Source organism: Patiria miniata, unplaced genomic scaffold (assembly GCF_015706575.1).
Source record: "Patiria miniata isolate m_02_andy unplaced genomic scaffold, ASM1570657v1 HiC_scaffold_30, whole genome shotgun sequence".
NCBI classification, from domain to species: domain Eukaryota; kingdom Metazoa; phylum Echinodermata; class Asteroidea; order Valvatida; family Asterinidae; genus Patiria; species Patiria miniata.
Window position 1 is genome coordinate 2,710,079 of NW_024037070.1, and position 26,246 is coordinate 2,736,324.

The 26,246-nt window shown below is 39.7% G+C and overlaps 1 protein-coding gene across 1 annotated transcript; it reads right to left on the bottom strand.

Moving 5' to 3' along the window:
* Positions 1-7,305: 7,305 nt before the first annotated feature.
* On the bottom strand, positions 7,306-25,191 carry LOC119739185. The gene is made up of 5 exons (XM_038214017.1): positions 24,995-25,191; positions 14,533-14,767; positions 13,095-13,300; positions 12,292-12,414; positions 7,306-11,716 (listed from the first exon to the last, which is right to left on the bottom strand). Exons 1-5 carry the CDS (start codon positions 25,071-25,073, stop codon positions 11,136-11,138), a joined length of 1,224 nt encoding a protein of 407 aa, XP_038069945.1. The 5' UTR covers positions 25,074-25,191; the 3' UTR covers positions 7,306-11,135.
* Between the last annotated feature and the right edge of the window lie 1,055 nt (positions 25,192-26,246).

Genomic DNA, 26,246 nt, shown 5'->3' on the forward strand with positions numbered 1-26,246 from the left:
AAAATAGAAAACGAAGAATGGAGACGAAAGGGGAAAGATGAAAATCTCGAAAGATGGAAATCTCGAAAGAGAGTCAAGCAACAGTTTTGATGTGATGTCTGTGATGTAATATATCAACTTTGATGACCCACCCCCATCTCCCTAAACACGAGCACATTAATTTTCATTCAAAAAGTAAGGGGAAAGTGGCCAGGAAATGCCTCAGCACCACGGAGCATCTAGAATACAAACATTTCCGGGGGCCCGCTTAAGGGCCCCGGACCCCACGCCTTCAGGGCTTCGCGCTCTGTGCTCGTATATAAAACGTTCCACTTTAGGATTTAAAGACCCCCCCCCCCCCCAGTCTGGGATCAGGGAGCGGGACTGAACAGTTTTGCGATAAATAAATGTCCAAAACTTGTCAATATGATAGGGCACTTTTGAAGTTGAATTTATCCCACTGAAAAATGTAATCCATTCAAAGTAATCAACATAGGCCTAATTAACCATTTATAGGCCTATTTTATTTGTGGAGGAAATTAGAAATGGAGTTAAAGGGATCATTTTGGGCAGACATTATCAATTACACTCATTTTGCGTGACGGTCCGTCTGCAAATGTCATGATGGCACCCCCCCCCATTCAAAATGGTCTAGCGACGCCCGTGTCAACAACTTAACGTGGGCATATTTTTTTGTCCGATAACCCAAAGTTGAATTGACTACGAAATGTAAATATTTTGTATGAAAATGATGATATAAAAACAAAACTTTTTCGTCGGGGTTAAATTCGAAGAAATCCGTTGAAAGTTTAGCACGGGTCGGTTGACCTTGGTCTTACGCCGAATGAACATACCAAACAAAATACGCAATAGCGCGTGGCGTACCATAATTATTAACTCTGACGGAACCATGACCCTGCAACTTATTGCGTACCCGTGCGTATATTATTTGCCGTCCTCGTTGACTCGCCGAGGTAGATGGTAATATTTACCTTATGGATTTGAGCTGTTGACTTCTTGCTTTCGTCTTGCAACGTCTCAGGGACAACTGCAGCGAGGATCACGGGTCGTGACTCCGGATGCCTGAAGTCAAGAGCAACTAGTGTATACTTTTGAAACAATGCCCACCCTTCCCCATTGTTTTTTTTTGGAAGGAGAGGAGGTCGGGGGCTGCGCCAACGGCAATGCCCCCAATACTTTACCCCTCGTTGTAGTGCATGTATATAAGATATATTGCTCGTCCAACAATCATTTAACGTAGATCTAACTACTGCAAAGAATGCTACGCGTATGCTCAAACCGTTGGTAGAAATTCCTCCTGAATTCTCTGCCAGGGCGAGATTCACTCGGAGGCCTTCCGGAGAGTGGAAACTATTCTGAGTTGGATTTGAGACTGTTATCGCATTGCACATGTATAGTTACCTACAGCTGTTACTAAAAACTGCTGGTGAGGAGGAGTTAATAACAGTCTGATGAAGATCGTTCCTTGATGGTTCTTGGAAAGAATGATTGTTCAAGTGTTGATGTTGAGATATGGGTTCTCTAAAATTGTTTGTTGTTGGCTTTCCTTGACCCCCTAGTTTTTGGCTTCATCAGGATTGTGACTAGCATTTTATATGCAACGGGTGATTTTAAACATGGTTGTAACCTGGTGGCGTCTGTAAACACTTTTTTCCCAACCCGATGGTTCCCCCTCCCAAATTTTGACGAGAAATTGCCACCGTAATGTGTCGTAATAGAGCCAGAGCTCAGGCGATAAAGCAAACGATTAAAACAATTTGCAAGTTGAAAACGGGCATTCCACTGTGTTTTTGCCGGGTAGTGATAAAGTAATCTGCAAAATTACATAGAACCTTAAAATAATAACTCTACTTGTTTTGTATGATACTTCGCTTGTTTCGTTTGTCAGTGAATGTGTAGTGATGCATCATGCAAGGAAACAGTGCGGGCAAAATTCATAACTCCTATACAGGCGAATATCATGCGCACAGTGATGTCGTGGCTTTAATGGACAAGATATAACAGTGAGAAAAGATGGCATTCAGCTTGTCCAACAGGTGAACATATATGGCATGCATAATGGTCCCTTTTTATCTCTTTAGTTCTCCTTTCCGACCGACCTTAAAGAGCCTGAAAGTAAAATGTCACGCGGCGAGCTTCTGGACCCCTCGTGCGGCCGGCCCGCATGATTATATAGGAGTATTTTTTACTTTTCAACAAATGAGCTCAGAGATTTAATTTTCCGTAAAAAAATACCATATAAACTTAGCGTCATCGCTTAGGTAAACGGTTGGGATTGTCCGCGAAGTTCAGGTTAGCATCTTCGTAAAGGTACGGTGCTCTTTTGGCTGATTCGGCAGCCAAGGCTTTATACTTATAGGATGTTTGGCCCATCTATGGCGATCCAAAGTAGCATTTATTAGCATTAGAGTTGATGATATTAAAACAAAACTTTTTTTCGTCGGGGTTAAATTCGAAGTAACCTGTTGAAAGTTTAGCACGGGTCGGTTGACCTTGGTCTCACGCCGAATGAACATACATTTACCAAACAAAATATGCAATAGCGCATGGCGTACCATAACTCTGACGAAACCATGACCCTGCAACTTACTGTGTACCGTGCGTATATTATTTGCCGTCCTCGTTGACTCGCCGAGGTAGATGGTAATATTTACCTGATGGATTTGAGCTGTTGACTTCTTGCTTTCGTCGTGCAACGTCTCAGGGACAACTGCAGTGACTCCGGATGCCTGAAGTCAAGAGCAACTAGTGTATACTCTTCAAACAATGCCCACCCTTCCCCGTTGTTTTTTTGGAAGAAGGTCGAGGGTTGCACCAACGGCAATGTCCCCCAATACTTTACCCCACTGTGTATTAAGATATAATTGGTCCAACAACCATTGAACGTAGATCTAACTACTGCGAAGAATGGACGCGTATATGCTCAAATTAACCGTTGGTAGAAATTCCTCCTGAATTCTCCGCCAGGGTGAGATTAAATCGGAGGCCTTCATGAGAGTGGAAACTATTTTTGTATGATACTTTGCTTGTTCCGTTTGTCAGTGAATGTGTAGTGAGGCAAATGCAAGGAACAGTGCGGGCAAAATTCATAACTTCTTCGGGTGCACACCGGTAAATAGGCCTGAATTCATCCGCTGAGCTCATGAATAAAAGTTATACCCTCAAAATATTCTATATTAGAGAGTTCTGAGAGCCATAACATTGGGAAATTGAAGAGATATGGCAATGAACCTCTGGCCCGGACTTGGGGCTTCCAATTCTGAGCATTTTGGATACAAAATAATGGGCTCGAAAGTGGCGCTATTTTGCCATGTTGTGGAGGGATCGTTTTTCAAGATGGCTACCGTTCCGCTTTGGGGAAAATAGGGGTCGTCTTCTTTGGGCGAGAATTTCTTGAAAAGTCAATGGTCAACACACCACAAAATGAAAAGAAAATGAAAGATGACATGTTGATCATCATTTTTCTGTGCAGCTTAAATACCTGTGAGAGGTCTGAGTATTTTCAAAAGAATTTTGAAGTATGGGCATTTAGCACTAGTGTCTGTGGGAATTTTAATGCAGGTGTGCACCTCTACAGGCGAATAGCATGTGCACAGTGTTGTCGTGGCTTTATATAGTTGTACAAACGTGCAATCAATGGCAAGGGCAGGATTTCATATTTGTCGGACTTTTTGTTGACCATGTTGTGACCATTTTCATTCATTTATTGTGAATAAAGCTATGGTCAATCCAAGCCCGGGGTTGTTTGGTGCTCAGTTGTCGGGAGAAAATCAGCCTCGTCACCCACTTTGTTTGAAACATTCATACAAGTCGTTTGAGGTTATTCCCAGCGTGACCACAGAGCTTGATAACAAAATATTAATTAGTCGGAGTTCTTTAAAATCAATTCTTTTCCAGATGCCATTTCCAGATTTTATTTACAATACAATGTATCACCAAAGTAGCCAAACTAGAGCACAAAGGTAATTGAATTTTCAGAGATTTGGAAAGCTTCAATTCGTTTTTTAACTCCAGTGCCAAAGGTATTCAAACCAGATTGTTTGAATGATTATCGGCCTGTCGCACTCAGACATGGTTCGTTGTGATACTGGAGCTCCACAGGGCTGTGTTTTATCACCATTATTATTTACACTTTATACCAGTGATCTTAGCAAGGGCGGAACCAGGGGGGGGGGCAACGGGGGCCACCCTCCCAAAAAAATTTCCATTGTTTTTTTTAAATGACGTCGCAATAAAGGCAGGCACTGTGTACACCTTCATTTTTTCCTTAAAAAAAATAGGTCAAAGTGGTTTAATTGCCTCAGATCGCATCACAGAGCATCTACAATCCAAAAATCCACGCCGTAATTTTTGGACCCACTTTTTGGGGGACCAAATGTTTTTTTTGGCCCACCCAAAAATAGTGTTCTGGATCCGCCCTTGGATCTTAGATGTAACTTAGTAATAGCTCCTGCTCCATTGTCAAGTATGCTGATGACACTTCACTGACAGGATTGATATTGAATGATGATGAGAGTGCAAATAGGGATGAAGTCACTCGTTTTGTTCAGTGGTGTGATGACAATCATTTTATGCTTAATGTTCGTAAAACCAAAGAGATAATCTTGGACTTCCGGAAAACAAAATGCAATTTTACCCTTGAAGATAAAAAACGAGGATGTAGAGATTGGGTCACTGAATACAAGTACCTTGGCACTGTTATCGACAACAAATTGACTTGGAACACAAACACTCATCAAACTAATGTGTACCAACGACTTCACTTTTTACGTAGCCTAAGCTCAGATCATTCAGTGTCGACCGGGATATCATGGTTTTGTTTTATCAAAGTGTCATTCAGTCAGTTGTTACATTTTCATGTATTATGGTACAGTAATTTAACAAAAAATCTGAAGAAACTTCAGAGAATTACTAGAATTGCAATTAAACATAATTGGCCTCAATGTTAAAGAACTTTATGATATTTATGAAAAAGCTATGCTGGCTAAACGTGAGGTAATCTGTGCAGACAATAGGCTAGTAATCGAACGCTCAACCGCGGGCCATCACGATCTCACGTGACGCCCTTAGCCGTGGCCGCAGCCACTGACAAAACACCCGTTTCGGATTGGGTTTTAGTTTGAGATTTACTGCTTTTTAGTCAATTGTAAAACTCAAAAAAAGTTGGGCTGAAATTATAGCCTCAAAAGTCGCAATGAACTCAATAAATGATTACCTTTAATTTTCAAATAAAGTCAACTATTAAGTCCACTTGTCTGGCCGCCATATTGGTCCGTTGCTAGGGAATGAACAACGCATGCGTGACGTACTTCCACCAGTGACTCTGGTACACGAGCAGGGTTTGTGGTGGCTGACCCGGCTGAGCCCCGAGAATGACGTCAGTGTGCTAATCGAACGCCACGGGGCCCGCCCGTGTCGACCCGGGTGAGCTAAACGAACGCACCTTATAAAATAGAGATTAATGTTGTGCAAACCCGACCCAATACCGACTCGGGTCGGGTCGGATTGTCCATCATTTTAGTTGGATCGGGTCGGTTTCGGTTTTGCGTTTTCGATTTTCGGGTCGGGTCGGGTCGATTACTAAACCATTTTGTAAAACCCCAAATAAACCGAAATAAACCGAAATGAACCGAAACAGAATGTAAATTCACATGGTGCACTATATTTAGTGCAGTCACTGCGCGCGGTGCGACTAATGGTTTGCGGTTTGTCTCGATCGGTCTATAACATGTAGGCCCGTTGGTCACGTTGTGAGTGCCACACGGCATGATTCAGTTACTGAAAGCCGACATTTTTTGCGCGAAGCGGGTCAGTTCAGGCGCAAAAAGCAGACACATAGGGCGGTATTTAAACCCCCCCCCAATATTTTGTAAAAACTGCCTTTTCCCATTCAAATGCCCTTTTTTCAACGGGCTCACCCCCCCCCCCCCCATTAATTTGTAAAGAGTGCCCTTTTTTTTTACGAAGTGCCCTTTTTTTCTGAACAAGTGCCCTTTTCAAAAAAGAAGTGGTGCCCTTTTTTGTGGCATCTGCCGTTTTGGGTGCCTTTTTCAGAATTTCGCACATGTATCGCCCTGAAAAGCACCATATATTGGCCCTTTGTGTGCATAATTGTCGGTTTTGACACCCCCCCCCCCCCGCTTTTTGATTTTACGGAGGCCAAGTGTCCGGAGAGAAAAAACCTTTTTATAGGGTGCTGCCTCGTTTCCTCCAATTTATGATGGTGCTTGGCCCATAGCGTTATATGGATGTACAGGGAAGGAGGTGTGGGTCGGGAAAGCCGAGAACCCAGAAGAGTCCTAGATTGGAAGTCGGGTATCCGACTTGAATGCTTGGTCGACACCTCATAACTGTTTTTTGGTCTCTATTGTTCTCTTTATCCTTCTCAAGTTTTTATTTTTATTTCTGGGTGTTGATTGGATCTTCTTCATACAAAATGAACATCAATGAACATCAATTGAAATACTAACTTGTGTATTAAAGAAGAGTTTCAGTGGCAGATGAGTGTGTCTGCGTGTGGGGAATATTTGTGCACGTGTCGGGGGGATGACCATAAGGGGAAGGGGGGGGGGGTTCTGGACACCACGTCACATTAAGGTGCGCTGTTCATGATACGAAGTTTACATGTATGCTAATGCAAACGTGCACGCTTACGTAAAAATGCATTAAATAAATGCATCGAAAGTATACCGTTCTCCATTCTCCGTACGTTAGCAAGTTACAAGACAACCTAAAAATCGGCATTTTTTGTTTCTCGTCACAAAATACGAGGGGATGATTCCCACCCTAGTGAAAATGTGGGGAATATCCTCCACACCCCCTGGATTAACGTCCATGCAGAGACTACTTTATATGCGGGAGGGAGCCCGGGGACGATAATTATCAGGCATGCAACTGGGAAATCACAATAGAGAGGAAATTCAAATTTTTCCCAGACTTTGTACAGTGTTTTTCTATTTTCAATGGCACACATTGGAAGTAAAAAAAGAGGAAATCAGCTGATCAGAGGAAAAGTTGCATGCCTGAATTATGTCCATTGAAGCCTCTCCGATTTTTCAGTGGAGTGGGTCTTACCTAAAAAGTCGGCATTTTTTGTTTCTCGCCACAAAATATGAGGGGATGATTCCCACCCCCGATTTTTGGTCTTACTTCGACCAAAAACCAAAAACTTGAGAAGGATAAAGAGAACAATAGAGACCAAAAACAGTTATGTGGTGTCGACCATGGTCTTACTTCGACTTCGAGCACGAACTCGGGCATATGAACTTTTAACGCAAAACCATTTTACAAATCACATCAAAGATATTTCGTTTGTTGACACTTTTATTTGTGCATATCACCATTACTGCACAAAACGCCATTTTTTATACAGCAGTTAATTTGCAATTACGTACGTTACGCTGAAACTACGTACACTTTACATTGACATCCTTAAAATAAATTTGAGATAAAAACAATATAGGCCTAGCCTATCATTTTAATGTAGTTGTGCGTTGACATTGCACACGCCGCTCTGTATCGTGTCGTGTATTCCTGCATAGACACTGCTAACAGTCATAACTGTTTGAGCTGAGCCGCAAATCTTTATGAACCACACTCAAAGCAGTTTTGTTTCATTTTGCATACACAGCGAAAACACTCAAAATGCGTACGTAGCTTTAACAACAGTGCCTTTCTACTACAACTATACACGCGAATGTAAAATGCCTCGTTTACAATTCGCGCGCACCAAAGTGACGAAACATTTATCTAACAAGCAAACGGTTACCAGCAAACTGTCGTGCAATCTACATAGTTATGGCATGTGACCAGTTCTCTGCTGATTTTTGCTTAACACATAATTTCCACAAAGCATGGAAGAAGTCCATATGTTCTTGCAACAATTCGATTGTGAAGCTGTTCAAAAACGCAGAAAATTTACCATCTTGTCCTAATGCTACGATGGGGGCAATTGTAATGTGGTTGCCAGGTTACAAAGCATCGGACCACAATTCGGCATCCAATCTTAATGTAATTACATTGTATTCACTTTGGCTTTCTTGAAAACCTGATGAATCCCACTGAGTGAACGGCAAAATGAGAAGCCTTCTGAAACGGCTGCCAAGGGTTCAGAGTTTAACAAGATCCACACTTTAGTGCAATTGGTTTAAGCAGGATTACCTATTTCACCTCATTGTAGAGAAGACGTCACGTCTTTACAGTGGTTTGCTCGACAAAGTAGCGAGAAATCTTCACACACATTATTTCAATACTGTCGCCTTGAAAACATTCTACACATATTTACAATGTTATCCTTCATTATTGGTTTGGAATCATGTCTGATGTGAGATTAAAAGACCGAGCTTTCATATCGAGATTCCATGGCAGACATGAACCGTCAGGATTAGGTTTGATACAAACTTGAATTGCACTTTCACAATTCGATGTTCACATGTACAGTATTGAAAGGAAATCAAAGATCTTGAAAGAGCCCTTTTCCAAACTCACGGATTCAAAACATACTCTCAACAAATCACTGATTAATACTAACATTTTACTATTATATCCTTTGATATAGTCTACTAGTTTATTGACGCTTCTAACACTTTATCACACAGAGTATATACCTACTTTTATATCAGGTATTCAAGTACTTTTAAACTTAACTTTTACACATGATTTTGTCTTACAGAAGACATGAATACAACGCAGGCTATAAAAACACAAAGGTTACTTTTAAAATGGGGTTACATTAATTTACAATAAAATACAAATGAATACAAAAGTAATGAGCATTAAAACTGCTTTACTAATTTGTGAGCTTAGACTATGCTTTGTAATTGCTGACTAAACATACAGGACATTTTTGTCCATGATCTTGAACTACGAATCATAAAGATTCTTCAATTTATAAAAATTCTATAAGCATGCATTTCCTACCTAACAAGTACACACACATACACGTGATCAGGTTTGTAATGAAAAGCAGTAAGCTACAATTATTTCATATTGAATTAGTTCATCGTATTGTACAAAAGAATTTACTTTCTATTTAAAAATGTATTCAAATACTGAACAAAACGTGCTTATATCGGTGTTACATGCAAGTAAACTATCTCAATCGGTCTGACTGCTTAAACCTGAAAGGTTAATTCCCATAACGTCCAACATGAGCTTCAAAGAAACACATCAAGTGAAATATATATTTTTTTCCCGGATGACATACATGTAACCACAATGAAACAAGATCTCTGGACCCATAAATACGAGCTTCCAAATATAATCATTGAATACACTTTTTTTCATCACTGAAATTCAGCATCGTAAATCTATACAAAGTATATTTGCCAAAAAAAAACCCCTGGCCCTTAGTTAATACATACTACAAAATGCATGGCTGGAGTTTTGGGCGTCCAAATTGAGGAGATAAGTAGTACTTCTACAGCAAAATAAAAATGAATTCAAAAAAACCAGATGGTGGTCACAAAATGCAACTTCAGAATCATATTTGAAACATCTCTAAATTACATTGATGTAAACAGATGTCATGAGGTCATGTTTGCTTTCATAAATAATTGAATGATCCACTCCAAATTATGAACTTGCATAATAAATAATTATTAAGAAAAGCGCACAAATAAACAGCCAGTAATATCTACTGTAGTTAGATAATAGTTCTGATTAGAAATGCATCCAGTGGATGTATTAAAATCACAAAAGTATGCTAGGACTACAGGAAAGAGTAATTTCAATTTCTATGAGATTAAAACACTTCAATAAATCAATACTTTTTTTTAATCATCAGTAAGAATTAAGCATGGATATATAATTACTGTACCCGTACCAACATGGGAAAAATATGTTTAAAAATGTTCAAATTGTTCCAAATTTAGGGCAGACCAAGATTGCAGATTGATTGGCAAAAAAATAAAGAGGGGATATAAATCTATGGTTATGTTGTATCAACATTTTATTTAATTATTAGAAGGATGAATGTGCTATTTTATAAGTACTTTACCCAATCGAAACTTTTAAACAAAATCTATTTCAGATAAGTGATAAACACCGAGTCATTATTCTCACTCAAATTGGAAAATTAAAACAAACATGTCAGTAAAAAAAAAAGAAAGGTGTTTGTTCTTAAGAGGTAAAATTTGGTTTGAAAAGGTTCTTTTTACTTCCTACCTACTGCTAAGTGCTATGTCCACAGTACCTTTGTGACGGGAATGATCATATTCAGATCTGCACATATGTAGAACATACAAATTCCAGCCACTAGTACGCTACTAACACTGTTCACTGTGACAACAGTCTAATGTTTGATATTTTATACAATCCTGGATTGTGCATCAACTTTCGACTTGGGCCATCAACCATACATGGCCATAGAACATGGACACAAATCAGGGGCACTGGTCTACTTGAATCACTAGGCAGAGTCTAGTACTCATGGATAACACAGAACCTGTCCAGCATGGCCAATCACCATATGCACAGGGATGACATGTACATGTACCAATCTTATCCAGTCACTTTATATTTTTGGCCACAGGTCCAATTATGGGCAGTACCTTTCCAGACCACATAAGGGCCACTTTGCTTGTAAAGACAACCAAACAAGGTAAATTATGACAACAAATAAAACAGGGGCAGAATGAGGAGTTCCTTGAAAAATGCTTGTAAACCACTGAAGTAGTTACCACAGAATTACCAACAGTGGCGTATCCAGTCTTGAGGGAGGGGGGGGGGGGGGGACTTGCCCATTTTGATGAAGTCATAAAACAGAAAACAACAGTATTCTACAAAGATGGTTTTAAGATGGTTCAGATGTCGATACAGTACAGTCTTAATTTTTCCCCCTCCTCCCTGGCATAAAAAGCTGGAAACACCGCTGAGTATCACAGGTTATTAACCACAGTATATGGGTCAGCTGCTTGCCATGGGAAGGACCACAACAAGAAATTCTTAAGACTACATTACTTGCATTGGCCTATCAGATGGCATTTCGCTAAATACCTAGGCGTTTGCTTACAAATCCCAAGCACTAATAATTTTACATTCAATAAATACCCTGTGAAGTTTTCTTGTCGTGGTGTACACACTTGATCCCTTTAATAATTTATACGGTAAATAAATTCAAATGGTCTGGCTTTTATTTAGACTTTGTGGGGGAACTCCATGCGTCCATTGTCGTGATTGTATGCTACGCTGTAGCCACCATTCTGCAGTGAGCCACCACTGGGCAGGGATGGGTAGGTGGGTGGGTAGTTGGGGTAGGGGGTCCTGTTAAGCCCATTCATGCTATGCTGGTGGGGGTAGGGGTGGCAGGGCTGGGGTGGGCCATGGTGGTGGTGGTGGCGATGATGGTCAGGCAGGGAACCTACTCCATTCATGCCATTGATACTTCCATTGATACTCCCACCTCCATTCATCCCATGGAGACCCTCATACATCCTGCTGTGCAGACCAGGCATCGGATGCATACCACCGTTGGTGGTAGAGGCAGAGGAGGAATAGGAGGAGTAATTGGAGTTGTGGGAGGGGTAGGATCCTGGCCGGGGGGTGGGGGGTGTGCGGTACTGCTTCTGGTCATCTTCCCCACCCTTCTTGCAGCAGCAGCAGCAGACAATGCAGGTGATGAAGATGATGAGAATGAGAAGGCCAATTGCAGCGCCGATGGTAGCCACCACACCAACACCAAGCTTCTCAATTATGATCTCCAAGAAGTTACTCAGTTCTGAATATAATAAAACCACGTTGGCAATCACATTTTTAAGAGTAACACATTTTATATCACCATGCACAAAACAACACATGTTTCACTTGATGAATTTTTTTCCAGTATGGCATTATCCGCAAGCAAGGGTTTACCCTTCACTGAAGTAATGTAGACAAATGGAATATTGCAGCTCTGGCTATCATCAGACTTGAAGCAGTTATCTGAGCATTACGCTTATACTACAAATTCACTTCTTTAGTGGTTAAAGACTTGAGTTATCTGCACTCAAGTAAGCAGAAAGTGAAGGGTTCAAATCCTGCAAAACATTTCACAACTGAAAGGTACATCTTCATCATCTGAAGTGTTTAAATTACACATACACTCAAATGACACCTATATCAACAATTCCAATCAAAAAATGTACAAATTAAATGACAAAAATCAAAACATACCATTTTGCTCTGTACAGGAAATGCATATCCAGCAACATCAGGTGGGTATACCATGACATGCCAGATGGCACCATAAACAATCAAGACAATACCAATACTAAAGAGTATTGACAAGACTTGTTTCTATTTACTGAGACTCACCCTCACGGCACAATGCATCGGCTTCATCCGAGTCATCGTTGCAATTGGGCACGCCGTTACAAGTCAGCTCTTCATCAATACACATGCTGTCGTCCACACATCGGAAACAGTCATCAGATCCCTCTATGGCAACATGAAATGATGACAATAAGAATTCAGAGGATGAGGTTTTACTGTCTACCCCCTAACCTGGCAAGATGTTGAGCAGTATATGGTAATGAACATGCAGTGCCTAGTACATTTATAGTACAGTGGGCTGGCTAGTGCTCCTAACTCCTGATCTGAGAGTTTTGAGTTCAAATCCTACCATAAACCACCACTAGCCTCTAAAGATTATATACACGTATAAGTGAAATCAAAGGATCAATACATGTGCAATAATTGATTTGTTAAAAGAAGCCCAAAATATGGTCAATCACCATCACGCCTTAGCTTGCCTAAATGCGAAAAAAAATTGTTGATCAATTGCAGTTTTTCATAAAATGAAAATCCTTTGGCTCTATTGGTAGATTGCATTTCTGGCGTATCTACTTAGAATGTGAAAGATTAAATCCAAAGGGTTGTTCTACTCATTAATTTCAGGTTCATTTCTCTGTAGTCACTTTTAATTTACCAGAGTGTAAAACTTACAGAAATCCATGGCGTCCCCTTTTAAAGCTTTCCAAGCTTGAGAGGAGTTTGGGGATACACCATATGAAATGACAACAAGAGCGGTATTGACTTGCATGGTGTAACTACAAACTTCTCCCAAGTTTAGTGTTCCACCATGCAACTCAGGCTTGACTCCTGTATGACTTTCCTACCTTGTGGAGGCTTGTAGGATGTGTAAACCAACTTGACGCCCGCATCCGGGGAGCTCAGCCCATCTGTCAGAAAGCGGATGGTCACAATGTTGCCATAGGATTGGTAATCCTTGGGGAACTTGCCTGTTCCACCACAGTATGTCACCTCCGGCTGGAGAATGTCATTCTTGATGACAAAGTCCTTGTCAGATTCGTAAACCATGAACCTGTACGAGATGGGACATATGATTAGTCAGAGGATTACACAGTGTATGTAGAATGTGCACATGTTCTGAATCAATCATTTATCTTGATCTAAAGCAATACACAACATGGTGTTTAGCTATTCCTCATTAGGTTAGTTTGTGTCTATGGCTGTGAAGAGTCTTTCATCAGCCCAAGCCACAGCCAGGGGCAACACATCATTAGACTAAGCAAATAGTTTGGTGTGGTGATAAGGAAAGAAACAGCTCTACTAAACATGTCAATTTTGAACTAATACTCAGACTCTACACACTTCTCTTGTGCCTTTTCTGTGTAAGGATACTGTTGAGCCCCTTTAATAGTTTTAACTTCTTCAACCCCTGGTTAAATAAATGAGAAACTATCTTGAATCACACTACATGTTAGTTATATGAAGAACTGTGAAATGACCCAGGATATAACCAGTTATTTTGTTTTCAAATAAACCACAAAGGGAAACTGACAAGGTGCATTATACTAATTTTCAAAGTTGAACAAAAAATTGACTAGAGCAGGGTTTGAACCTGAATCCTTGCATTGCCCTTCCAGTGCTCTAGCATCTGAGCTATCCAGCCCTATGTTGGCAGTGCCCCCAATTTGTCAATGTTTTTGTTCAAGGGGAGCTTATCAGAAGCCATAATCCATATATTGATGTAACCAGGCATCATGCCCAAAATCATGATGCTAGCAACATTACCAATGCTGAAAAAATGGGAAATAGCAAATGGGGATTTTTATTACAAATGTTCAAATAAACCACGAAGGGAAACTGACTAGGTGCATTATAATAGTTTTTAAAGTTGAACAAAGATACTGACTGGAGTGGGGTTTGAACCTGAGATCTCCAGATTGCCATTCCAGTGCTCCACCAACTGAGCTATCCAGCCGTATGTTTGCAGTTTCCAAATTTGCCAATGCCTTTGTCAAGAGGCGCCACTCAGAAGACTTAAACCTGTATGTTGTCTTATGTATAGCCCAGGAAATAGCAAACATGTTGTGCAATTCACAGTCAAGTCACTATTTTCAAACATTGGATTACATGTAGGAAGTACATGAACAAAAAAATGCGCCATTGGTTTCCTGCACAATGGAAGACTGTGGAAGGTTCCTTGCAAAATGTGTAGGGAGTTACATTTAGAGTTAAGTCATCTGTCCTACAAAATCTACATGAATGTAGCAGAGACAACTGGACAAAAAGATCCAAACTCAAGCTCACCTGTCTGCATCAGATCGGCACCTATTACTGGCCCGATCAAATCCAGGTGCCAGGTCAAAGAAATCAAAGCGTAGGTTGATTCGTCGTCCTGGCTGCGTATTGATGGTGAACAGGCAGTCCATGTTGGGGGCATAGGGTGCTCTCTCTACATCCAGATGAGAGTACACACGACCTGAGATATCACTGACATTCTTGGCCAAGCACATGAAGGATGGGTTGGCATCTTGGATGTAAGCTACATGTAGATGGAACATAACAGTTACAGGTATTATAAAATACATGTAATTAAGAATCGGTAATCGTTGATGCCACTTCTACAGTTAACATGGTTTAACGTGTACTTGTACAGAACAACTCTTCCCCATATTCATTGTGCCAGTTGATGCCAATGAATCCTAGGCTCAATCGCAAAAACCTTCTGGGGTTTCCTTTCAATTAATACTTAAAAAGTGTCCAATTTACAGGGTACTATTACAAATTGTATACACCAAACTTTGACTGTGATTCTCATGTCTGTACATGTGCATGTTATTTCAGCAGGACACTGCTGCATGTACATGTACTTGGTAAAAATCTGGCAAAATGGAAAACCATAGCATCTGTCAGCAGTTTAGTGTTCTGTAACCTGTATATGTATAACAAGCCTGGCCGGCTGCTACCGGTAAGCTATGCGTGACTACCACACAGCTTAGAAAATCGCCGCCAAGTTTTAAAATCAATCTGCAAAGTACATAATTCTAAAATAATGGAAACTTTTTGACGAGTCACAAAATATTGAACCACGCTCATGGAAGGTTATTTCATCGTGACCTAAGTCCATACAAAATAACCTTGTCCACAATTATATGTACATGGTTACCTTGCAGTAGTAAAGCAAAGAATGGGGACATAAGCCTGGCTAAACTTGTTTCATGCTGTGCTATGGAAGCGGAACACAATTGCACCCGACTGCGCTACTACAGCGAAAATACATGTATGCTTTGAGATAAACCACTTTGACTTCTGTCAAGTTCCAAAGACAGTTACAGTAAACTCCGGCTAAGACGGCACTCTCGGAACCAGAGAATTTGTGACGACTTACGCGAATGTCGGCTTCTGCTGCAAGTTGTCATTTTGCCGACTTACACAAATACACAAATTGAATCACGGAGTGAAAAAATAGATTGAATTAATGGCCTATGCGCATCTGTATCTGGATCATGCAAACAAGATTCATGGCTAAAATTCAAAGGCTTTGATTTACCCTGGTTTATTTCTACATCCAATTGGTTGATTCCAGCAAATATATCCTCAATGTTTATCATCACAAACAGGCTGTGGTATTGATCACAGAAAGTCATGCATGTACATGTACGTACGTACGTATACGAAGCAAGGACGGCGTGGCCGACTAGCGTTAACAGTGGTATGATATACAGATCACTTGCATACTGAACGTCCATGTACATGTAGTGTACATTGTGCACGTACATGTGTGCATGGTACTGGAACAATAAGGGGACCCCCAAAATGAACAGAGTGCATGCGTGCAGTCGAGAGGGGGTACTGGTACTGATGTGCTATCGGGAAAACCCCTTTTTTATCGCGCACGTGTTTACAAGCGAACAATGTACACAATGTACAGACTGTGCATGAAACAGTGTACACATGCGATTAGTGTACACGTGCTGGCCGATGCATCAATCACGGGCTGTGCCATTGATAAACAGATGTCAGTTAGCAGTTTGTGGGACTTTTCACTCGACACTTCTTGCAAACCGCAGAGCATGATGCCGACTGATACAGAGGATTTTTTGTGGTTTTGAGGAAATGGGACTGAAAGTAACACGCCAACATAGGCGAAATGGCGGCTTACAAAGGCCGTCTTAGAAATGAAAATGTCAATGGAAATGCATTAGAGACAATCGGGACTTTCGTCAGACGGCCGATTTAAGCGATATGACGGTTTATACGATGTCGGTTAGCCGGAGTTTACTGTATGTTGTACTGACGGATTTCCTTTAAATGACTACGGAGTAAAAATGAGACCTTTGATGACCCTTTCAACTCAAGGACTAATAACAAAATGTTACATAAGCGTTTTTACAAAATAGATTGTTTTTGTGGGGGAAATATAGGGCCATCATTGAAGGTGCTACTACATGGTAAGTGTATTCAAGCCCCTGGCCGGTCGCATGCAGGATTCACTGCATGATGGAACAAAGCGAATACAGATTCATTTCTAGAATTGGTATTTTGATACATGTTTGGTATGTAGAACAAATCTTCCAAAATACAAGCATCACAACATCAAAGAGGTGTCAAATTAAAGGGGACAACAAGATCTTTCATTTGAGTGGTGTGCCAATGAAATGGAATGTACTGGTAGTTACATGTAAGTGTGATTTTGGGTCAAAAATCTTTTTGGGGGCTAAAATCATGGACTTTGGTAGTCATTTTGGCACCTTCTTTTCACATGCAAAATGTGACTGTCTTGAGAGTTTTTGTTTTTTAAGGCAGAGAGAAAGATTCATATATTATGAGAAAAGAGTTTCATTATGTTGCAGTTCGTCAAACTCAGATTTTATGCTGTGTTAGAAACCATGAAGAGGAAGTAACGTGAGTGACGGTATCCACCTGTAATCTAATGTCCCTTGCATCTAAAATACACACTTATTTGATTCAAAAAGGGTTTCTATACAGCTATGGGTTGAGTGAAAGGTAAAAAAGAAGAAGTTTCTTCTGTGGTGCAGAATGCAGTTAGAGGAGACTTTAACAACAAAATTGCAGGACAATCCATGTCTTTTTTGTAAGTTGTAACGTGAGTGACGACCAATAAACACATGTTTTCAAAAAGTGAATGAATGGATTGAATTTTTTCCCCCATTTCTGAGTACCCCTTACCCCAAGGTTGTTGCATGGCTGGTTTGATTCAGCTTGATCAAATACTTATGAAGCAGTGAGAGGTCAAAGTAGCCTCATGGTATGTACATTTATGTAACGTGAATGACAGTGGAACTGCCCAGTTGCAGTTCTCCTACAGAGATGGCCATCTTTGAGAGAGACCATTTCAGTTGGGTTCAGGCTACATATTGGAGATGCCAGGCATTACAACATACATGTGCATTGACAACAGTGTAAATTCGAACAAAATAATGTGCATCATGTACAACAAATGTAAATGAATATTGTGCCAATAACATTAACAATAAAACACTGGGGAAAACAACAAAGCAAAAACTCTTATTTTAAAGGCAACACAATTTTAGGCTGCAAAATGAACACAGATAATTGCAATGAATTATTTTGACTGTTTTTGGTTGAAAAATACTGACCATCAAACGCTGGTTTTTTTTCTATTCCTGTTTTATGTACATGTACATGTAGTAATGTACAGGCAAGCCCCACATCAAGTCAGTGATTTGTTTATATCCTATGCCACTGCTTGAGTTTGGTGTAACATTTCTTTTTCAGCTTTACAAGGCATGCTCCATTGAGACAAAGAACTGCATTTTTTTGTTATTCTTGACTTGTCCAGCCTTCAGCATTGATTTAACACTGGCCATGACCTACAATGCATGGATTGACGTACATGTACATGTATGTACTGTTTGCTTGGACATATTAGAATGGATGAGTCACACCATCGTCATACACCATGTCAGCATAATGCCTTTTCTAATGCTAATGATCATACTTTTGCATGTACGATGTCTGTATAACGGATAGCCTCAACTGTATACGGTATTTGGTGTACAGAAAACTGAATAACACCCATGTACCGGTACATGTACCGGTATGTCAAATCTGAACCTGCTGATAAGTGATGCAAAAACTATTTCTTACAAATGAGAACCAAAAACCGTCGAACCTACCGGTACATTGTACAGCGAACATGTACATGTACATGTACACGTACATGTGTACAATACATGTACATACATGTGGTATGTACATGGTACATCTCCCAGACCACTCAAATTAAGAGCTGATACAAGTACCGTACATACATGTACTTGAATGGCAATCTACCGGCTACCTTAAAATGCAAACTCCCAAAATCTAGTAAATATTATCCAGGTGCCTCATGGCTGTTTCGAAAAATCACAATGCCAATAACTTCACGCATAGTCAATACATGTACAGTGTACATGCAGCACTGACACTTAAGTTAATTATTTGTTGAAAATTTTGACTTTTTTTTACCCTGATGAACTTGGACATGTACAGATGTATGTTGATAAACTTGATAAAAAAAGGGTAAAACATGTAAATTAAATTCGTCATCAGGATAAAACAGCTGTAGTTTTATAAATGCATGAATTATTGGATTTTTTGTGCAATAAACAAACATAGCCCACAAACAACCAACCACATACACTGTACATGTGTATAATAAGTTAATTTTGAATGCAATTAGTCACTGTCTCAGATTTAATAAACACTAACAAAATGTCATTGCTCATTATTGCTCTATGGTACATCATGGAGGAATACATGTAAGTGCTGCGGATAGTTTCTTGCTGAAAGTGAACTCTGATGGATGAAGCATAGAGCAAGGCGCAGTGTACATGTACCTGTACAGTATCTGGTATGGTGCCAAAGCTACCTACTAATTTAAATGAGGGATTGTGTGTCAGTTACAGCACCACTCATATATCAGTCTCACCATACACCTACAATCCTCCTCTGGTTATTAACACAGATTAGGTTAGAAATACAAGGCTTGGTTTGTTTATTGCCATGAGGTTTTCATGAGAAACGTATCAATATTCCCCTTGTTTCACATGCTAGTGTAGTGTTTCCGTGTGCAAATAGGGTTGAAAGAACATGAAACCTTGAACATTGTGATGCACAAAAATAGCTGTCTTCAATAATGTACATCCATGTCTCTTCTTGTATTCTCATACATGTCATAAGGCTTGGGTGGCACTATGGAGAAGGGTCTGTTTTCCTTCATCCATCCATGATAGCACCCAAGTTTTTTTCAATTAAGAATCGCAATTTCATTGAGTGGTCGGGCACAACCCGACCACTGTCTAGAATTGTTCTCATAAATCTTCTTTGTTTGGGTCTTTCTTTCTTTTCTTTTCTTTTCCGGACAATACTTCTCCGTGGGTTTTCTCCTAAACAGTATATGGTATGAACTTGTAACTTAACTAATGGACAATACCTTGATAAACATTTTAGATTTTAAAGTCAAAGTCGCATGACCTTTCCTTCCAGGGCTACTGGAAGGTCAAAGTGAGGTGAATTCAAAATGAAGACGTTAGCTTGAAATTTAAACAAAGCAAAATTTCTTCCTAATGGTTTATGGTATGATCATAAAACATAGTGTGAACTTGTACCATGTTATAAAGATGTTATAAATTTTGTAACGTCATCATGACGTCATCAGGTATCAAATTACAAGCGATTTAAGGGCAAATTTTGACAAAGTAGTTTGCGCTATATCTTTTGAACTAAATAGAGTTTCGTGTTCATTTTTTCGTAAGGTTGTATACTATGCCGTAAGAAACATTTCTTGTCCCCGGACACAAAACAGCATGACCTTCACTTCCGGTGTTACCGGAAGTGCAATAAAAAGCGAATATAACTCAAAAGCGGAAGCATTTTACTTCACACATACAAATTAGGAAAGTGATTAGTGAGGAATGTCAGACACATAAAACAGTGTGAAGACGTCATCTTTCGAAAGCTATAACTTTGTGACCTCATCATGACGTCATCAGGTATCAAATTACAAGCGATTTAAGGGCAAATTTTGACAAAATAGTTTGCGCTATATCTTTTGAACTGCATAGAGTATCGTGTTAATTTTTTCGTGAGGTTGTAGACTATGCCGTGAGAAACATTTCTTGTCCTGTACACAAAACCGCTTGACCTTCACTTCCGGTGTTACTGGAAGTGCAATAAAATCATAATATAACTCAAAAGCAAAGCGTTTAACTACACCGTTAAAGATACATTTTTGTAACCAAATAGTTGATTGTACTGGAAGGGATTTAATTTCATGATCCTTTGTTCTATATAAACGTATATTCCGAACTTTTCTGGGCAGTGTACATGTATAATGAAAAGGCTGTCCGCCCGACCACTCTGCGTTTGTAACTCAACAAACGCGCATCTCTAGTTCAAAAATGAATTTCAATTTACCCAGCAAATTGAGAAAACACTTCGGTTCATCAATTGCACTATGATGAACGTCTGACGCTAATGGTTGCTGGATAAGTCATTGCGCGACTTGTAAACATACGTGTACACACACCATATGGTATGCTTGACAATTAAACATCTCTACCGCTGAAAAAATATATGTGTATTTCTAGCTCTGGTGGTAGTTGACAAAAAAGTAAATACATGTACATCGTAAATATATTGGTTAATAAACAAATAACAGATGTGTAATGTAGATTTCTGATGTTGCTCTTCAGCATCAGGTAGAAATTTGCCATCAGGAATTATTGACTGAAATAGGACTATTCCTGAAGGTTTTTCATGAGGTTTTCAATTTGCTAATCAGCCTGCAGACACTAAGGGCATTGCTTTTCAAAGGCACAATTTGTTTGATAATATCTGTGATATATTTGCATACATGTATTGATAAGTTCTTACGGATCAAGCAACCCTATTGGTTCAATGATGAAAAATGAGGTCAGCGACGATGTCAAAGTTCAATTACATTGTATTTGAACTACCTAGGTGTACCCTAAACATGATTTTTACCTCTGCCTAGACAGCGTGTACAGTGAAAGATGAGTGTAAAGAACAAAATCAAGCCAATTGCCAACTTGATTACAAGTATGAGATTTAGAGAAATTAATGTACATGTACATGTACCGGTATCTGCCTAGAGTAGTCTCTGCCTTTCCTACTTGTATATGATGACAGAACAACATGTATAAGAATAACTCCTCTAAAGAAAGACTTCTCTAAAAAATGTTTTACTAAACTTTGAGCCCGTAATGTTTACTCGTAGCCCCCTGTGATTTCATGCTCAAATGACTCCGTTATCCATTGCAATACAACAGCTTGACAACCTGAACATAATTGACAGGGTGGTCCATTCAAACACTGCTGTCACCTTTTTGTAAGCTTCTATTGTGATTCCAATTTGTACCAGCCCTAGAATACACCTGTGTCAGTATTCACTGGCATAGGGGTAGGGAGTATGTATGCTAACATTTATGTACCTGGCTAGCTAGTATACATTTGTAATAAAATTTGATCAAGGAGACAGCAGTTTGAAGAAAAACATATGAGAGACTGACATGCGCAATGAAATAATCATTGAGCTTATTGAGTACATACAATCAATTCCATACTTGTCTTTGAAGTTTCTAATTCCAAGTGGAATTTTAAGTGGATTTTTGTTTCCCTCAACCTTAACTCCTTAGCATGATTTACTAGGAACCATACCCATCCTGGCAAATTGTAACACCATATGGGAAACTGCACACACATATTTCTGACTTTGATTCTGGAGGTGTGCCAACCCAATGCAAAAGACTGTCAGTTTAGGGGTACTGTACCCATCCTGACAGATTCCAACAAAACATACCATTGGGGTTTGATGGGTTGAGTTCTGTTAGGGTTAATACTTGTACATGTTTGTATGTAGTCTTGCATGAAAGTCTTGCATGAAATCGATCAAAATGATCCCTGAAAAATGTGACACCGATGGCAAATATGCAACACCATACTTCTGCTAAATTTTCAGGATATGTGCAGGCTACGCCATTCAGGAAACAGTCGCCGGTGAACGCTTGCACACACGATGTGCCCGACTGTGAATGCGGGCGTGCGCTTGGCCGGCGCGTCGTACGTCATCAGTTTGACCTCACAATTTGAATGAATCGTACACAACAACAACATTCAAGATGGTAGTTACCGGCACGACAGTTCGGCGAGGCTTGGTTTCCGAATTGAAGGTGGAATTTCTCTTTTCTTCTCTAAGGTACATGTATGTGAACCTAACCACCACCATTTGTATTTCTAATTCCCACTGAAGCCTACAGGGACGCATAAGGTAGTTTGAAGACCGTTTTGGGGGTAAAATCTGAAGATTTTGATTGGGGGTACGAGTGAAAATGGTAAAAAAAAAAATTAGTAGTAACCGCAATAGGGCCATCGATCTCGGACTCTACTATCGCCCGACCATGTCCAAATGTTAAAAAAGCGATCCGTAGAGTCTTAGTTACTCGGACTACAGTCGTTTTTTCCTAGTTCCGGATCGCTTCAAACGGCCCTTACCTCTTTTTGATTAGTCTCCAATAAAACAAATTCTGACGGAGTGCATATTGAAAAGAAAAATGTAAGCTTCTTGATACCCACAGATCTTTTCGATAAAATCTTTAGAAAAGGAATTTTGGCCAGATTTCTGACTCGCACTTCGACATGTTTGGACGGTTTAACCCTTACTCTCTGAGGGTAGTTTACTGCATGTCAGTTGGTTATGCCAATGCCCTCCAGCTGCAGTTTTATGGAGGATACTTTGATGTAGCAGTGAAGGCTCCAATTGGCAGGAGTTGGAGGCCCTGGAGGGTGCCTGATACTGACCAGCTGGGGGCACTTGATTGTTATCAGAGGACTCTCATTGTTCTCTGTGGCATGTATTGGAGTGCCTGTCCAGGTACCCTTGAAATGACATGGCAGATATTGGAGGGCCATGCAAAAAACATAGGAGATTTTCTTGAGGCACATATTGGCATGCGTTGGAGGGTCTAGTAGGGTAAGGGTAAAATCACGGGAGCTGCGAATCAACGATAAATTTTCTCCTCGGTATATCTCTCGTACCGTGTGGTTTCGAACATTTTTTCATTCACTACAATCGTATAAACTCTTCCATCGAATGTTTGTTCAATCAAAATACGAAGTGGCTATCGTTACAGCAGCCGTTGTTTAGCGCCCTCTACGACACTTTTTTGATACGCACGCAGGTATATAATTATTTGTTTCCCCACGTTTTAGCGAGCAGTGCGACAACTCAGTCGATAGAGGGTAGGATTTTGCACCGCGAGGTTGCGGGTTCGTACATGTATCTCAGTTTTGCACTCGAATTTTTTTCCTTTTCTAACCTGAGGCTTTGGAGGATTTTTTTTTAAAAGGGAAATAAAGTCCGAACTTCATAACGTTCAAATTCACTTTTTTCCTTCTAATTTTATATTTTCTTCTCATGTTTTTATAAAAGTTGCAGTCTACCGTAATGATAGAAAATGGGAAATGCGTTACGGCTGCCTTAACAATATCCACTGCGATCAAAATAAGTTGTAGCGTCTCTAATATTTGAAAATTCGCCAACGAATGACCGTATGCTTTTGCCTAGTTCCGGATTGCGCGTGCACTTACGACCCAACTACACGCGCGTTAATAGATTTTGTGTGACGTGTTCTGCTGGGTCAAAGATTTTCGGTTGCGCGTGAGTTCGAGCCGTTGTGCTGCAGATAAAAGTTTCCAAATCATTACATTTTTTCTCTTTTTAAAATTTGCTGGAATTCTCTTGCATGAACTATTTTGGCAGTGGATATTTTGCCGGAGACAGCAAACCTTTAGTAAACGTTAGTTTGCCGGATATGCACTGAACATGCGCAGTTACTGTTTTTTTTAACTTAAAGTTAAACATTTTCCGGTGACAAATTTTAATTTCGGACTTTATTTCCCTTAAAAAAAAATCCTCCAGAGCCGCAAATCTGAAAAAGAAAATGTAATACTCAATTAGTATGCAATAAAATGTTTGAGACGTGTTAAAATAATAAAAGAAGAATATTCTTATTTATTTGGGGATGGGAAAAAAAACCTTAAAAATGTGGCAGCGATCGGGATTGAACCGGAGTCATCCCGCTCACTAGAACTTTTGCTTAACCACTACACCAAACGTGCTAAACAACTTTTGGTGGGAATTTAATACATGTTATAATTCAGCCCTATCTTAAAGAGTACAGCGCCCTCTGTTGATATGGATTGCCGCCAGCAAACCTTTAGTAAACTTTAGTTTGCCGTCATTACCTCCGGCAAAATATCCACTATCAACTATTTTTGGATAATGAAATAACATGAATAATACTTTATCAATATCAGAAAATATGTTTGATTCGGTTGGTTCTGGCTGAAAAAAAGGATTTTCTCGCGTGATTTTTTTTTTTCGCATGAAGCAGTTTTGATCGATTTGGAACTGATTGAACCGATCCGGAACTAGGAAAAGTGACATCGGCTTTATTGACGTCGTAAAATCAAAATGAAAAGAGCTTAAATTTTGAAAATTATTTCGTGGTCTCTCCATCACTCACGGTAAACTTTTTAATCAATGTCACTTGAATTCGTGGAGTAGTTGAGCCGAAATCAGTCTGAATGATGTTTACTATCCGGAACTAGGAAAACGACTGTAGACTATACTATATAGGCCCTAATGTAGTCTAGTGAGTAGTGACACTGGTCAAACAAAAGCCGAATTGTAAAAAAAAAAACACATTATATATTGACTTACCAGGTTCATACGATTCCAATAATACAGCTGAACCACACTGCACTAAAAGAACTGCCAGTAAAACTACAAACCATGCCATGGTAAGCAACCACCACGGCAGGAAAACGCTGGAAAGATGGAGAAAATTGATCAATAGTCGTCAGCTTGCGAAAAATAATGGCCGTTCGTTCACGTATATAATCACAAGTAGTTGACGACAATGTGTTCCCTATACACTGGTGCATTGACCGAAACAGCATGAGATACAAGTTCGTTTGTGCGAAAAGCTGATAATCAAACGTCAGTGTATTGGATTTATGCTAGTATGACCGGGTACCAGGCAACGCGTGCAGTATGCGGTGTGGTGACTGAATGGGTGAATGAATGATTCATCTGTCAGTAATCAAAACAAAAATATTCAGGGTTGAAAATTGATCTGAAGAATAATATTCCTGGGTGTTTTTTTCTTCAATACTTGTTGCTCTCACATTTTATTTATACTTAATGGGCCTCCTAAAAGATTGTTGATGATGATGTTATTAAAGCTTTTGCTGTAAGTTTCAGAAATGAACTATTTGAGGGGTAAGTATAATAGGCTTAGATCAAATATTGTTTAACTGACATGTTTTGAAGTTTTGTGTTTCGAAAATGCTTGAAAAACCAAGAAAAACAAAAAAATGTTTAAGTAGTCTGGTTCCCTGACTCCACTAAAGATAAAATGGATCAATTTATAGTTGTCGGAAAATTGTAAGGTAAGGGAACCAGTCTAGCTGGCCTGCACCCGTTCATGAACATGCCAATAGCAAACAAAATTTGGACTGAAAATTGTAAATTTGGAGCAGAAGTTGAAAAATAGTTAGGTTTTTCCAACGGTGGTCGGCCAACCACCGTTGGAAATGTATACAACAATACAAGTTTCATGAAAATGACTTGACACCAGGTGCCATAATTTTACAGGATGCCTTAGACTGTCATTTACCAACATCCTAGTAAGGTATTTGGTAAAATCTTGGAAGTTTTATTTTTCGATGTTTGCAAATGTTGTATATATTCCCTTTAAATGAAAATGAATCCATTAGGTTGATCATGTCATTCCTTCATGTGTGTGCACCGTTCTTAAATATCGATAACGGAGCAGAGTTACTTTGGTTCGGAATTTAAGTAGAATTTTACACTTTGGACGGATTTTTTTGGTAATAGCAGGCAACCATGTCAGATCAATCAGAGATAGGATGGGGAAGAAAAATATAGGTGGATGCCACCCTTGCTTTTG